Source organism: Ursus americanus, chromosome 19 (assembly GCF_024610735.1).
Source record: "Ursus americanus isolate L20-20 chromosome 19, mUrsAme1.1.p, whole genome shotgun sequence".
In the NCBI taxonomy this organism is placed as follows: domain Eukaryota; kingdom Metazoa; phylum Chordata; class Mammalia; order Carnivora; family Ursidae; genus Ursus; species Ursus americanus.
Window position 1 is genome coordinate 52,701,799 of NC_142145.1, and position 15,058 is coordinate 52,716,856.

Below are 15,058 nucleotides of genomic sequence, written 5' to 3' on the forward strand. Positions count from 1 at the left end.
ATAAAAACTAAAGACATTTTAATGATACTGAAATCTGAAGAGCAACTCCCTTTGGGGGAATTCCTTTATGTTTGTTTTTTACCTGAGACTCAAGGAATGGAGAGCTTCCTTGTTGCAAAAATATAACTTTTTCAGAAATTTCTCTTTCTTCTTTGGTCTGTTTGAATAAAGGGGGTTGGGTTGGAGAAGAGGAAGTAGACAGTTTCCAGAAAAAGGCAAGTTAGGAAGAGAGTTCTTTTACTGTGTTGTACATATAACAGTCATTCATCTCTTTCTGAAGATGTGAACTATTCCTCATGAATTTGAAAAGTGGTCTGAAACCAAATCTCAAAGTTTAATGATCATCTCCCCAAAGTAACAGATTATTTTCTGAAGCTCCAGTGTTTGACTCACACGTTTTCCACTTCTGTAAACACAAAACATGCAAGAGCAATGGAAAAAGTTCCTTGGTATTTGCACAGCGTCTAGGCCAGTCATGTGCAAAACCGTAGAAGTGAGGAGAAGAAGAAAATGTTAAGATTTAAAAAAAAAAAATTAACTGAGAAACAAACCCTCACTCCTACATCTGACGAACACTCGACTGTACTTCCCACTGAAGTGCTGGCTTCATCCCAGGCAAGGAAATACACACGGGCCACTGCATCAGCCACTAGTTAGAGTAAACCCAGTCGGACCTAGATTGATTCCCTTATCATTCCACAAAGTATACTCAAAATGTATAGCTTTATGTGAACTTTTATAAGACGGTGAATAATTTTAAAAAGTCAATTTCAAAATACCTTTGTGAAAAATTAAGTACTTTCAAGTCATGCTTTACCATGTAACATTAAGGAACGTTGAAGTAAATATGCCATGTTAGCAACTAGCTTCTTCCTTTAACCTCCTTTTTATTCCTTCCTTTAGTATCAAGGAGGAATCATTCAAGCGGCAATATATTAGCTATGGAGCCGATCTCTGTGCATAGCCTCTAGCTCCATGGGGTGCTGGCAGAAAGGGTGTTTAGGAAGAGTAATCTAAAAAATCGTAACAGAAAGCCCAAGGTTTCTAGGAGGACAAGCTTTTAAAATAAATCCTATTGTAAACAATCTAATTTAACGAGAGTTATTTACTATTCCTATGTGTATACAAACCTATCATACTACCTTTAATAGTTTGCCTATAAGAGTTTGTAAGGGGACATCTGGAATATTCTCCTGAAGGACCCCCTGGCAAATTTTGATAGCATCGTTCTCCTATGTCCCTTTTCCATGAAGAACAAGTAAGATATTTCTGAAGAGAAAAAAAAAACCCACCCTATCCCTGCCCCATTTTGAAAAGACAAAATGTACCATGTGGAATCATTAAATACAGATTTTTGTTTTGTTTGTTTTGCTTTCAATGGTAGCCTCTTTTTCATAGAGAAATAAGAAACAGGAAGGAAAGGTCAAAATTATACTTTTCAGAATACCACTGCGCCTCTAATTATAATCACTGAGCTAAATATTATTCCTAAGATGAAAGCCTAAAAAAAAAAAAAACAACACAAACCAATAATGGCAGGAAAACAGTGGTTTTTAGCATATCCTGTTATCTGACATCAATTAATTTCAAAATTGTTTTTGTCTATAATGAAAGCATCAACACTGTCTGCATTCCGAACTGTGTATGTCCACTGAGAGAAAGGGGTAACAGAAGGGATAGGTCTTAAGATAAAATCCTATAGATGGTCAACCTCGATTCAGTTAGTTTAGCTAGACAGGTGAAGAGATGCTGATAAAGGCTGACAACTGAAATGTTTACTTTTATCACGTGTTAGAAGAGAGTCAGCTGTATGCTCCAAACATTTTTAGTTGAACACTCATCACTATATCATAATTGGGAAACAAGGCCCTTATACTGGCATGCGAAACGTACGGACGTATTACCCACTCTCAGGAGATTAGGGATTTGTACAGAGCCATGGACAGCCCTTGTTTCTCCCCGGGTCAGGCATTCGCAAAGTGGGCTGGGCATTAGAATTATGTGGGGAGTTTTTAAATAATAGTACTACAAGGGGGTGCAGCTCAGACAAATGAAGTCAGTCTCTGATTTAATAGATCTCAGGCATCAGTATTTTTAAAACTTCCCATAGGTAATTTTAATATGTACCTAGAGTTGCACCCCAAAAGTCACAGCAGTCAGATTCAGAGAATGAAGTTAACTCTCCCTATCCATAAATAGATAGATGGTCACGGTGAATGGGTTTTTGTTTCTTTGTTTGTTTTACCCATGTAAAACCTGACTAGCAAGAGTAGAGCTGGATTAGAAAGCAGACAAATGCACAAAGAGAGTCGATTCCCATTATTCACGGTAATTATGTTCAATAAAATCCCCACGAACAGTGAGTTAGTGAATGCTGAACCACTGATTTTATGGGAAACACACGGTTAAGGCTCCCGTGAGCCTCTGGTCACGATGTTGTCATCAACCGTTCAATACATAACCTTGTTTTGTATGTTTTTGTTTAACGACTCCTTATTTAATACATACTATCGATCCGTGAACATTGAACTCACGGCCAGCAGCACTCTAACTTATTCCCGAATGAGACTTCTCTAACATGTATTTTCCCCGAAGGCACATGACAGCCTTCTTGTGCTTCTACGTTTGGGGGTCATCTGAAACAGCAAAAATCACCCACGGAAACACAAAAGCGTGGCACTAAACTGGCTCCAAAAGCACAATTTGTTTGCAGTATGACAACTGAAAGAGGAAGGCAGAGCCCTGCCTCGTGCAACCAGAACTGGGAAAGTGCGTGGTTGAGATGCAAAGTTTTCACCACTCTGTGTCTGTCTGCAGATGACTGGGAAAGTGCCATGAAGACTGATTTTAGGGTTACAATGAATTTCAGGGAGCAGGGGAATGTGCAGCTATGGAATCTGTGAATCAGGACGGTCACCCGTGCTAAGCTTGGTGCTGTAAGACTGTCACCTGCGCTGATACTGGAACTGCAGAAGTGCTAATGGGTATTGCATTTTGGTTGGGATTTGGAAACATTCAGTATTCAAGCGACCACGAGGGAGTATTCCTCTAACACGGATTCAGCCTAGGGGCATCACTGAAGGCCGTCATGGAGAATATTTGTGGACAGAGACATTCCCAGAGGCCTTCACGGGCCACACACCTATCCTTCCTGTTTGGTGGGCCCTGTATATGGGTTTGTCTATGTTCCAAAGTAAAGTAAGCATTGCTTTGGGGTATCCTTGTTCCTTATCTGCTATTAACTCAATATTTGAAAGTTGAAACCATTGGCGATAAAATTCCCATTTTACAGTAACCATACATGATATTCTTAGAATATAATCACCACTACTAGCTCACTATATATTATGCAAGTAATCTGAATGAAACTGATGTGTAATGCTTCAGGAGTACCTTGGTAACAGTACTTTTCATCTATTCTGCATAAAATGGCCCTTTTAAAGTAATTCAGATGGAATATACCTTGTCACATTTTAGCTGGGATTGGAATTATCAGGAACACAGTGATTGTGGTCACTTTTGATAAACAGCTTTCAAGGGAAGTTTAGAAAATGGTCAAAATGAGTGTCATTATATTCTTTTTCACTGCAAGGACCTACACATTGCATATAGACTGCCACTTAAAGGATTTTTCTCCCATAAAGGCCTAAGTTTTGATTTTCTTCTGTTCTATCTCAGCTTTCTGGACAAATATGTTACGATAAAGCAGTCTTGATAAGAAAGATGTTAATCAGTAGGATGCTAGAAAAATGCAGTTATTTAAAAACTACTTCTTTTGAAAGACAGAAAAAAACAAGATGTCTAATAGCTGACTCAGACAAGCACCACTGATATTTGTGGGTCTCAAAGTGGGAGCCCCGAAGTAGGATCTGCTGAATCCCCACAGTCTGGGTGTACATTTAAAGAGAACTTTCCAATATGGAACACTCTTCCTTAAAAAGACATTCTGGCCTCTACTTTCTCTATTAAAAATCAAATAAGAACTGATTCTAAATCAGTTTAAAAAAAATCAGTTATGTATATTTTTAAAAATCAGTTAAAATCGAATCAAACACGGATTACACCAGTAAAAGCCTGGGGTAGTATTCCCAGAGTAAAACATGTCCTGAAATTCTGTCAACTTCAGATCAATGTTGAGTCAAACATTAGACAATCTCCCTATGCCTCATCTTGCAACCGATGAGAAACATTCATGAGTTTTCAGGGCATTTCTTAATGCAGCAGAAAAAGCATTTATTATTTATTTATTTATTTATTTTTTCCAGAAAAAGTGTCAGTTCATTAAGACAGTATCTCAATCTCTCCCAGCTGTGGAATCGAGGTTCACAGTTAGAACAAACCCAGCTGCATGCACTAGAGTTTCCCTGCGCCTCCTTGTTCACTCTGAGCACCCTGGGATGGGACTACTCCCTCCTTGGCCTCCTCAGTGGCCACACCCCTTTTACTTTGCAGCTTTTATTTGGAGCCCAGAGCGTATCAGCTCAGGGTATACACAGGCAAGTGGTGAGACTGCCTACTTGGAAGCTTGCCAACTCCATCCCCCAGGAGCGGGCCCTGCGGAGAAGCACCACTAGTGAACAGAAGACAATGACAGCCCAAATCCCGAATACCGACCTCTTCAGGGACCAGCGGTTCGATCATGGGCGCGTCCTCCTGCCTGGCAGCTAGTCGCACCGGGGAAGTAGAAAGCCTCTTTTCCCATTCATTCGTGATGGCAGTGTCTGTGGAGGTTTCTAAAAAGGTTCTTTTCAGCTCACTAATATTGGTCTGATGCTTCATCAGGTCATCTTGAGTTTTATCTAGCTCCTATATTCGGAACATAAAGAATCCAACAGTCAGCGTTTTACATTTGCCTTCCTATCTGCGCTTTTTTTTTTTTTTTAAAGTAATGTCAATCTCATTAGTAGTCAAAATAAAATCATTCTGATCAGGGCTCATGACACTACCACAAGCACTTTGGTGAAAATGTGACATTTCTAAGGCAAAGAGAAGAAAAAAAAATCGAGTTCACGCAAGCATAAAAATCAAAAGAGTTTTTAAAGGCAAACTATAAAGAGTGTAATTCACATGTAACCAGAAAAAAATTAAAACACACACAGGAAAAAGGATCTATGTCTAGGAGAGAGGAAGGAGTCAGAGTAGGCTGAGAAGGTATCCCCACTTATTCACAGGTGAGATCACACAGTTCATGCATCATTGTATGAGCCCACAGGTATGCCACTAAAAGAAATGCCAACACACACAAACATGCACTGGTATATACCAATACCAACCTCTAACATAAGATTACTATGTTTGACATACACATTTTCACCCTTTATTCGCTTAATCAGACTATTCTGAAAAAAGTGGAGAAGAAAGGGAAAGGTAAGGGACACGGTAGTCACGGGAACAAATGCCATCCTCCACACTGCACCGACAACACGGGTAACCGCCTACGGAGCATGCTGGAAGACTGGAACACCGGAGACGCACAATGACTTATCACACGCTGGTTTTTGCTTTTGTTTTATTTTTAATTTTCTACCTGTGCCTTGAGCTCTGCATCTTCCTCCTGGTCCGACTGCCAGCATCAAGAAAGAGTGGGAAATAAAGTCTTACCATGTAATTGACTCTATGATTGAAGAACTATGTTCTAAAGAAACTTGCTAAAACGGGGCACTAGTGTGCTCTTGTATATGGATGCTATTTCTTTCCTAGATGCAAGCCACAACATTCTCACACGCAAATTATGATGCATATTAAGACGACGGGAGTAAAAGGTTCTTTGACACTTTAACCTGGGGACTTCTCAGTGTGATGAGCACACTCACATAAGCGGGAGGGGACAGCTAGGGCTTAGCGGGCTGTCCTTAAGGAACACTAGAAATGGTTTAGGAAGTGTGGAGAATCACACCAAAACTAAAATTCATAAGAATGGTTAAGATAACCCAATAATGAGGGCTCCCTTGGAATCCCTTTATAATCCTATGAGGTTATAGCTATTATTATCCCCAACCTGTAGGCCAGAGAACCGAGGCTCAAAGAATTCAACACAGAGGGTCCCACATTTAAGAATTTCTCGGAACCTTGAATTTCTCGAACCCATATACTTAAAAATAAATTTAGGAAGGGAGGAAGCTGATACAGTATAAGTTAAGAAAGTTAAAAAAAAAAAAAAGGAATCAACTATCATCAACATTACCAGCATTTCTTTAAAATGTAGACAGGATCACATTGTTGAGTTCTTAAAAAATACAACAGATATATCTAAAAGCCACTTCATTATTCTGATTTTTCTAATTGCGAGGATCTGTTTAGTCCTTGGACTGGTGTGCGGGTACCAGGAATGAGGCAACCAGGCCAAGCCACACGTGCAGGCAGTAGTAAAGCTACGTGTCTCACCGGTGGTGCTCGGACCCAGGTCCGCAGGGAGGCCCACAATGTAATCACAGGTGAGAAGTGGGAGATACCCGAGCAGGTGGCCTGCAACAAGGCAGTCTATCTTGCTCTCGGCCTCCTTAACTGCTGATGGGGCAAGACTGCCTACCCAGCACGCCTCACCCAGCAGTACCATTGTCCTGGCTCCCGACAGGGCACAAGGGAAAGTGTGTGAAAGTGTGACTCTAACAGTGCTGGCAACACATCAATTCTTAAGTGTGTGGGGCATGCACCGCTCTGTTTTATTTTTAAGCTTCACAAGTACCTATGTTGCATGTGTGTGTTTTCATGCTTCAAATTTTATGTAACAACCTTTAGAACTGCTATAGAAATGTAGAGTATTATTAAAATATTTTTCATTTAAGGCACACATTAAGATTCCATTGAAGTTTACTGAATTAACATGTACCTACATGTAACTAATAATTTTGTCATAATTTGACACAGAAAATTAATTTGTAATAAATTTATCTTGCTTAAAAGAATCTGGATAGCTGTTTCACAATATTATTTTTTAAAATTTCTTTTTAAGTAGGCTCTACGCCCATTGCAGGGCTTGAACTCACAACCCCAAGATCAAGAGTCAGAGTGGCATGCTCTACTGACCGAGCCAGCCAGGTGCTCCTATAACAACAACAATAACAATAATTATAATAAATATTATATATAAAAATGGAGTAATATTATTGTATTTTTCAAAGCCAGTGCTGTTATTTTTAACTTCAAAAAAATTATGATTTCCAAACTTTGAGTTGAACTCTGGCATTTCTCAAGGATGAAAATTCCATTTTAAAAAGTTTTTCTGAAGGTATTTTCAATTAAATATTATACAGATACTATTTACGTTTTTAGTTCTTCCTGAAGTTCCTACCAGAAAAGAGTGTTCTAACTGGGTGATGCAAAAAACTTAGGGTAAACATTATCACAAAGTAAAAAATTCTGTGAGCACTTCAGGAAAGAAACATCTTGGCTTTCATTACTATATTGTTTTTACAGAAATTTTAGTTATCGGTAGAGAAGATTCGCAGAACAGCATAAGCACACAAATGTTTACTTATCCTAAAGAATTCATAAAGGATAAATGATAGCATAGTATGTTTCCTATCACTATTCAGTGTTATCACTTTTTTTTTTTTAATAGAGTACAAATAGTAATTTGCTAATTTTTCTTCAAGACTCCATTTCTTTAGAGTGACCTAGGTTATATCCATCTGGTCTACAAAAATAAGTTGAGAAGTATTATTACTTTAATAATTATTATTTGACCATTTGGGATTTAAAAATATATCTGTATCTAGTAAATACGCTGATTAAATTCATTGTGACCCTCCTCACTCATCAGGACTATCACACATGTAAACAGCCTCTCGTTTGGGAAAGGGGAGTACTTTTTTTTTTTTTTTTTTTAAGTATTATCGGTTTAGCCAAAGGTTCTCAAAATGTGATCCAGGTAAGTCAACATGCCCGGGAACTTGTTAGAAATGCAAACTCTGGAGTCCCACCCCAGATCTTCTTCTTTTGCACAAGAAACATGAGGAGGGGACCCTCCAGAGTTTGAGAGCCACTGGCCTAGGCAACAGAATATATTCACTCCCTCCTTTCAAAGTTAGAATTTCTCTCCACTCTATAAAAGCTAGTATGCAAAGGGCCTAAACGCAGAGCTGCGTTCACGAGGCACTTGCGTTGGGCAGCTGCCAGCCGCCCGCAGTGATGGTACCAACCTCAGTGGCAGTCGTCTCCCCGTCGGCCGCGGTGTCCGTGCGCTCACTGTCGGTCTATGGTCACAGAAGTGACCAGGGTCCGGGAGGAAGGCAGGAATAGAAAACAAACCCATTTGGTCAAATAGGGCATGGCACAGGTCAAACAGCTCACTCTCTTTCTCTGTGCTCTGTATCATACTACCTTCCCACAAGAATGCAGGTTCAAGCAAAAGCAAAAGAAAGGCCAGAGCTAGGTTTCATCATCAGAGCCACTTGGAGGAAGACCAGAGGCACACAGCCTGCGGGAACCGCAGCAACTGCAGTAGCCAAGCTGACTTGTCTGGTTTCATGTCTCGGAAAAACCGAATTGTCGTTCTTTCCCCCCCTTGTAACTAAAACCCCGAGAAAGATCTCTTTTTAAAAAATGTTTAATGCAAATAAAATGCATATTTATCTATGTCTGTTATTCTACTGATACGTCACATTTGAAAGGTAAATTAAAATGTAAATTTAAATAAAAGCTACTAGAATAGTCACTGGACTTTCAGCCCCTCATTTATATCATGTTGATAATTACACCCATTTATGACCATCAGGCTGTCTGCATTACCTATTAATTATAAAAAGCACATGCCAGTGACTCACGGCATATGTTTTATATGTGAAGAATGTAACTTAGTTTTCAAGTAGCAGTGTGAACTAGACTTTTTATAGACCGTTGTTTCTTTTGCCCCACCCTCCAATATAGAGAAGTATATCAAAGTACGTATTTAAACATCTCTTTCCAAAACAACCATTCAAATGAAGCAAATTATAATAATAAAAAAATGAAGAGAGAAAGAGAGACATCTCCTTATAAACAAATAAAACAAAGCACAGCATTTGACAGAGCCTAAGTTTTTAAGGGAGAATTATAATAGTAATTTTAGGACTGGGTTTTAAGCTGTTTCATAGAGGTTTATGGTTTAAAACAGAAACTATTTTCTTTGGAGTACAACAGAACCACAGCCATTGAAGATGGGATGGTTAAATGCCGTTAATAGGATATTAACTGACCTTCCCTCCACGAGTGTCAACTACTCACTAATAAAATTCCCTTGAGCAAAGATATGTGATTAATATTTTGAAAACAAAAATAAAAACTAGGAGCTGTAAGCTTGTGTACCTGCCTCTTCAAATAATCTCTCAATCCTAACAACAAGGAATGCCAAGAAGGACGACTGGGACAGGGCTGTTCCGATCAACCTAACTCTGGCCAGGCGGATTTTGGGCGCTATCCCAAATTTCCATTTTATATATCCCTAAAAGAAAATACATTAAAATTCACGTTTGGCATGTGCGCCTGAGGTGGCCGGCTATCATACCTAAGCAGAACGTAATTTTCAGTAGTTTGGTAAAGAATGTGTGCGGACACATTTTCATGACCTGACCACCTCTGCAATACCTGGTCGGGGGAGGAGTGGCTATTAATTTTCTTAGGAGGGTGATCACTGCTATGCTGTTAGCGTGGCTTCCCCAACTGACAGCCCAGGGAACGGCCAATTTGATGTAGGGGGAGAGAGACAGGTTGTCGTTCAAGTGTATAATAACCTAAAGAAACCTTAGGCTTTCAAGAATAAATAGGAACGACCGGTGCCTGGTATGCTTACTTGTTTTGTGAAACACTTCTGAGGCGCCTGAAAGTATTTCTCTTTTTTTTTTTTTTAATTAAGATTTTTATTTATTTATGTGACAGAGAGACAGCCAGCGAGAGAGGGAACACAAGCAGGGGGAGTGGGAGAGGAAGAAGCAGGCTCCCAGCGGAGGAGCCCGATGTGGGACTCGATCCTGGAACACCAGGATCACGCCCTGAGTCGAAGGCAGCCGCCCAACGACTGCGCTACCCAGGCGCCCCGAAAGTATTTCTCTTCTTACATAATCTCCCTACAGCTTTAAAATCTACTAGAGTATCTTGGCTTTAGATTACGGTCCTGGTTAAGAGTGAGGGCTCTGATGCCAGGCTGACATGAGCTCAAATCCTTGCTATTGAAATCTGTGACATATTGGACATGTTTCATGTTTTAATCCCCGTTTCCTTCCAGCAAAATGGAGGAAAAATAACAGCCCCAACTGTATCAGGTAATAGATACTAAGTGCTTTCATAAGGCCTGACACATGCAGACCCCAAAGTACCTATAATGACTGTTGTGTGATATTAATATATTATTAGTATCACATTATTATATTACATAATTATTCCTCCCATTTTTTCCTAGTTCTATGAAAAAATAGCTTAGTCCATATCTAAATTCCCTTAAATTCTTACTGAGCATGTAGTCAGTTATTTGACAAACGTAGTGCATGATCAATAACCAGTTAATGAAGAAAGGCTGAATAAAGTAGCTTTTATAGCAAAAGTAGCTTTTATATATTATTTATATAATATACTACGACTAAAACGAAACTATGACATGTATAACAGGTCATGAACTATCATATGATTCTATGTCTACACAACTTAAAATGTTAAAAATCGGTGGATCGATTAATTTTTTCTTCCAAATTTGAATCTTTTTTATGAAAAAATTCCTCATAAACTGACACATAAATACTACGGTGATTCTACAGCCTGGCGAGCTAAATTCAGCTTATGTTTCTTGACAGATGACTTAATATCTGTGCCCCTTCTTATGTGACCATTCTTGAAGGCACAAAAGAAAAAAACCTGATTGGACAACAGGTTTGTAGTCTGAAACGATTCTGCCTTTCCACACTGGGTTTCACTCTTGAGAAAGGCTGAAACTAATGAAGCCACTCCAATATGTGAGAAATGTAAGCAGTGATGATAAAACATTCGAAAAGAATTACATTCATTAGTGATTTAGTGATTTTGCAAAATGAACGTGACAGAGCTGAACCGTGTGTTACACGAAGTCACCCCATTTAGCTGTCAAAGTGCTCGAAGCCTAGAGAATAAAACAGGCCATCTCAAAAAATGTTTTTTTGTTTTTTTTAAATGCAATGACCTACATAGGAGTCCTGCAGCTCAGCCTGAACTACAGAGCATAGCTCTTAACTCTGGGGGTTAAGAGACGACATCGAACAGATGGCCACATGCGAAGTCTTGTGTCAGGAGAGCTGTGATGGGGGACTGGGGCTGGAGAGGAAGGCTAAGACTTGCAGCGGCCAGAGCTGGCTCACGGTCTCAGAGGTTTGCAGAGAGTTATCGGCTGGGAAGCTCCAGTCACGCGGTCACCGGCTTGCATCGGGTAACTGCTGTGATTTGTTTTGCTGATGTAATGCAGACATGCCCAAATTTAACATTAATTTTCATGCACTGATTACAACAAGATGTATACCCTGGATTAGGCACAAGATCTGTGTGGTTTGCTACAGAAAAGTTCAGTTATTTAGCATTCAGAAAAGCAGAAAATGGCAATCTTTTTGCTTTATGTTAGCTGGATGACTAATTTCATTGCTAAAGGGAAAATAGGCGTCCAGGTTGGAAACCAGCTACTATTACGGTCTCTGTAGATAATCTTGTGTTCTTCATGTTGTATGTTCTAGTCCTACATTATTTGATCATATTGCCGCTGTGAGAAATAGTGATGTTAAAGCCTAGGATTCGTTCTTTTAAAGTATTTTCCATGTATGAGAATAATTTTATATTAAATATATAAAGTCATGGACTTTGGAGCTAAGTCATACGACCCAAGAAAGGGCCCTTGAAAAGGGTTCTTATGCAATATCAAATTGAAAAGGGCAAACTTTTATTTAAAACATCTGTGAGACCATTCCCATTTTTTTTCCTTCTGCTGCTAAGAAATGGTCATCATGTCACTAAATATAGATACTTACACACCCTCACAATTCTATACACCGACAGGTACAGCTCAAATTATGATTTCTGGCTGAGCTGAAAACTGAATAGACTTTTCTTTTCTTTCTTTTTTTTTTTTAGTGTTGCTTTTGACTTTGTGATTTTTTTTTTTTTAAAGCTGGGAGTACTGGGCTTGTTTCCTGCCACAAAAAGCCTTGTTTTGTGAGAACAGAAGAGCTGGAGGGGCCTGGGGAGGGTGTGGGCAGGAAGGTGGGTGACAGCCAGGCCCTCTGTTGGCAGCTTCTGTTCTTTTCCCCTGCACTCTGTTTGCAGGGAACTGCTGGGCTATTCACACATCTGGGGAGTGGTGTGAAAGGAGAGCAGTTAAAGAGGAAAAGCTACTGGCTACCATGTCAACTCACCCACTGGCTCAGATGGGGACAGGTGACAGACAAGCAGCATGTCTTCTCAGAAAGACGCTGAAGGCCCCATCCTTTCCCCACCGAGCACATGCCTGGCTGAGAGCCACAAGGGCCTATCCAGCTCCCCTGACCTTTCCAGACTGTCCACGTGTGTTCAGATTTTTTGGCTCATGCTGGAATTGAAAGGATCACTGCCATCCAATACACGCGTTGGCAGTTAGGACTGATGAACTTCCAGCCCATTTTTACAGCATGTGGACATCTTAAAGGAGTCTTTTCGAAATGGGTTTTGAAAACCGCAGTTATTTCTGGTCCTCTCTGTGGCCCTTCAGACGACTGAGGTCACGTGGGCCTTTTAATCTACTTAAGCCTTTTTTCTGACCCAACGCAGCCTTGGGATCTGGTCTCCCCTCCGTGAGTAACAAAGACAGTCTGGGGACATTTTGGAATCTCCAGGGAGGAGGGGCACCGATAGTTGGGGGAAGCTACCGAGACAGCGACGACACACCTCCTGTGGCTGTTCACGCCCACCTCGCCGTGAGGATCGTTTATCCGCTGGTGTCACCGCCACGCACGTACCATGATGCCAGGATGCGTTTTGGGAACACTCCATCAATCTGGCTCAAACTTATTTCTCGGTCTTATATGTCCCTTATTTTATGAACCACTAGCTAACCCTGATTTTTAACATAGCTAAGGGGTTCTTTAAAACGGACCTCGGAGTCCTTCCTCACGCGTAGAATTCGGCAGACAGCAGGTTCTGGGCTGGGCGCAGACTGCTCCATCCACATGGTGTTGTGCCTAACCCGGGGGCCGGGTGGGACTCCCCGACACACAAAAACCTCTCACATGTCGGCACAGACAATAAATGAGGCTCTGAAAGTAGGACCACTATCGCAGTAGGCGCCTAACACTGTTTCGGACCGAAGCCCCGACCACGACAGGGAAGTGTGTTCTATGCCGAGGTACACACCTCTTCCTCTGAACTGTCACTCGGGTCATTGTCTAGTGAGGCACTCAAGGAGGCCGCCTTGGGCTCCAGGTAGCAGAGGCACATAGCCAGAGGGAAGGAGAGAGTGAGGGCATATGGCACTGAGAAGGAGGCGGAGAGCAGAAAGAAAAAAATGAAGAGGAAACAGGGCACAAGGGAGGGTGAACGAATCGGGAGGTAATGCTGCAGGCTCTGGGGGAGGAGGTTGGTTTCCGACAGGTTGGGGAAAGAGAGGTACCCATCGTCATCTAGAAGAGAAGGGAACGACTCCGGGAGCTGCAAGGAGAAGGAAAACAGAGTGGTCCCTTTGCCAGTTTGCTGTTTGTAGCTAAAAGCCACATCTTGGTCCCCTAAGGATGGCTTCCCTTTGTGGTCAGAGTCCAAGGCGGGCTCTCCGTGCACACGCATGGTGCCTTTGGCCGGCTCCAAACCTGGGGGTTGGTGCTCATTCTCCTTACACCTCCTACGGAGCTCTGGGGGGGATGCAGGGGAGAGATGGGCTGATGGGGGGGATGGGGGACATGAGTCAGTGCCAAGCCCAGGTGACTGATGTGAAAGAGACAGAGAGAGACAGAAAGCAGCAAACAGAGGTGCAAAAGGACAAAAAGAAAACTGCAATTAGTTAATTTTCTTATGGGTATCAATATAAAATTGTAAAACAAGAATTTTAGCACTAGGGTAGTTCGTACTTAAAGTATTCAAGCTGCATGCCAACGCTGCCATGAATGGCTACCGTTTTCCCATTAGACTGTCAAATGCAGGGTGGGCTTTTTTATAAAGTCAGAACAGAAGATAACAGTAGGCAATCTCAGAGTCTACATGTTTCACATCATCCAAAAAGTTTGTTTAGACCAACAACTCTAGAAAGTTGTAGGATTTTGAGAGCAAATAGAATTCTCGGAGAACTTAAAATCAAGACTTTCAATAACATCTCCTGATCTCCAGCTAACAGATCTGTTACTATAGTTTGGTTGGATCAAAAAAAAAAATCATCCAAATTTTAATTATTAAAAAAAAATTTAGTATTACCTTTCCTCACTTAGTCAATTATATCCAAAACAGGTGGGTTTCCAAATCAAGAAGTTTCTGGCCCCACTCCCATCTGATAAGCAGTGCCACTCAGGGAAGTCAACAATTAGCATTTTAGGAACTCACGCTCCCCGAGGAAGTGAGGTTCCTTCAAAAACGTCTACTTTGGCTTCTTTCTCCATGATGTAAATGTAACTTAAACTCAAAGAAGGGTTTCAACAAGCTAACTAGCAAAAAGAATGTGCTTTCTTGTGATATGACTCATAAGCATTTACTTTGTATTATTTGTGGTCCATAAATAATAGAAAGGTACAATTTCCCAGCCTTCTGGTTTTTCTGAGCCAGTAATCGCCATATTTAACTCCCCTGGTTTGACTCCTTCACAGAATGATAAAGGCTGGCTTCTGGAGGGAAAGAGAGGCTCCTTCCATTCTCTCTGGTCCTGGCAGCCTCTCTGACCACAGCCAGTTTCCTCTGCGGGTGGTGGAGGGCTGCTGAGCACGAGGCGAGGAAGGGAAGCGAGCAAGCGCCAAACAGGACCTGGCAGCGCTCAGACGCTGCCGCAGCCCCAGCAGTTCAATTCAAGGTCACACAGAGCCTGAAGACAGACTCCCGCTGCTCTCTGGGACACCCTGCGTGTGTGAGCGAGTAGTGTGTGTGCACATACACGCGCGGCTTGCCTAGACACTTGCTAGTG

At 41.2% G+C, this 15,058-nt stretch overlaps 1 protein-coding gene across 7 annotated transcripts in view; it reads right to left on the reverse strand.

Moving 5' to 3' along the window:
• EPB41L3 (erythrocyte membrane protein band 4.1 like 3) overlaps positions 1-15,058 on the reverse strand; it is a 138,397-nt gene that overhangs the window by 8,539 nt on the left and 114,800 nt on the right. For 4 of the 7 annotated variants that reach the window (XM_087869958.1, XM_087869956.1, XM_087869955.1 and 1 more), the window contains 4 exons: positions 8,142-8,195; positions 5,528-5,563; positions 5,274-5,339; positions 4,615-4,806 (listed from right to left, as the gene is read on the reverse strand). In XM_087869958.1, the coding sequence (XP_087726084.1) occupies positions 4,615-4,806; positions 5,274-5,339; positions 5,528-5,563; positions 8,142-8,195 (348 nt within the window). Of the gene's footprint in view, positions 1-82; positions 158-4,614; positions 4,807-5,273; positions 5,340-5,527; positions 5,564-8,141; positions 8,196-13,314; positions 13,879-15,058 lie in introns of all 7 variants that reach the window. The other 3 variants (XM_045781814.2, XM_045781811.2, XM_087869959.1) reach the window with 2 other exon arrangements.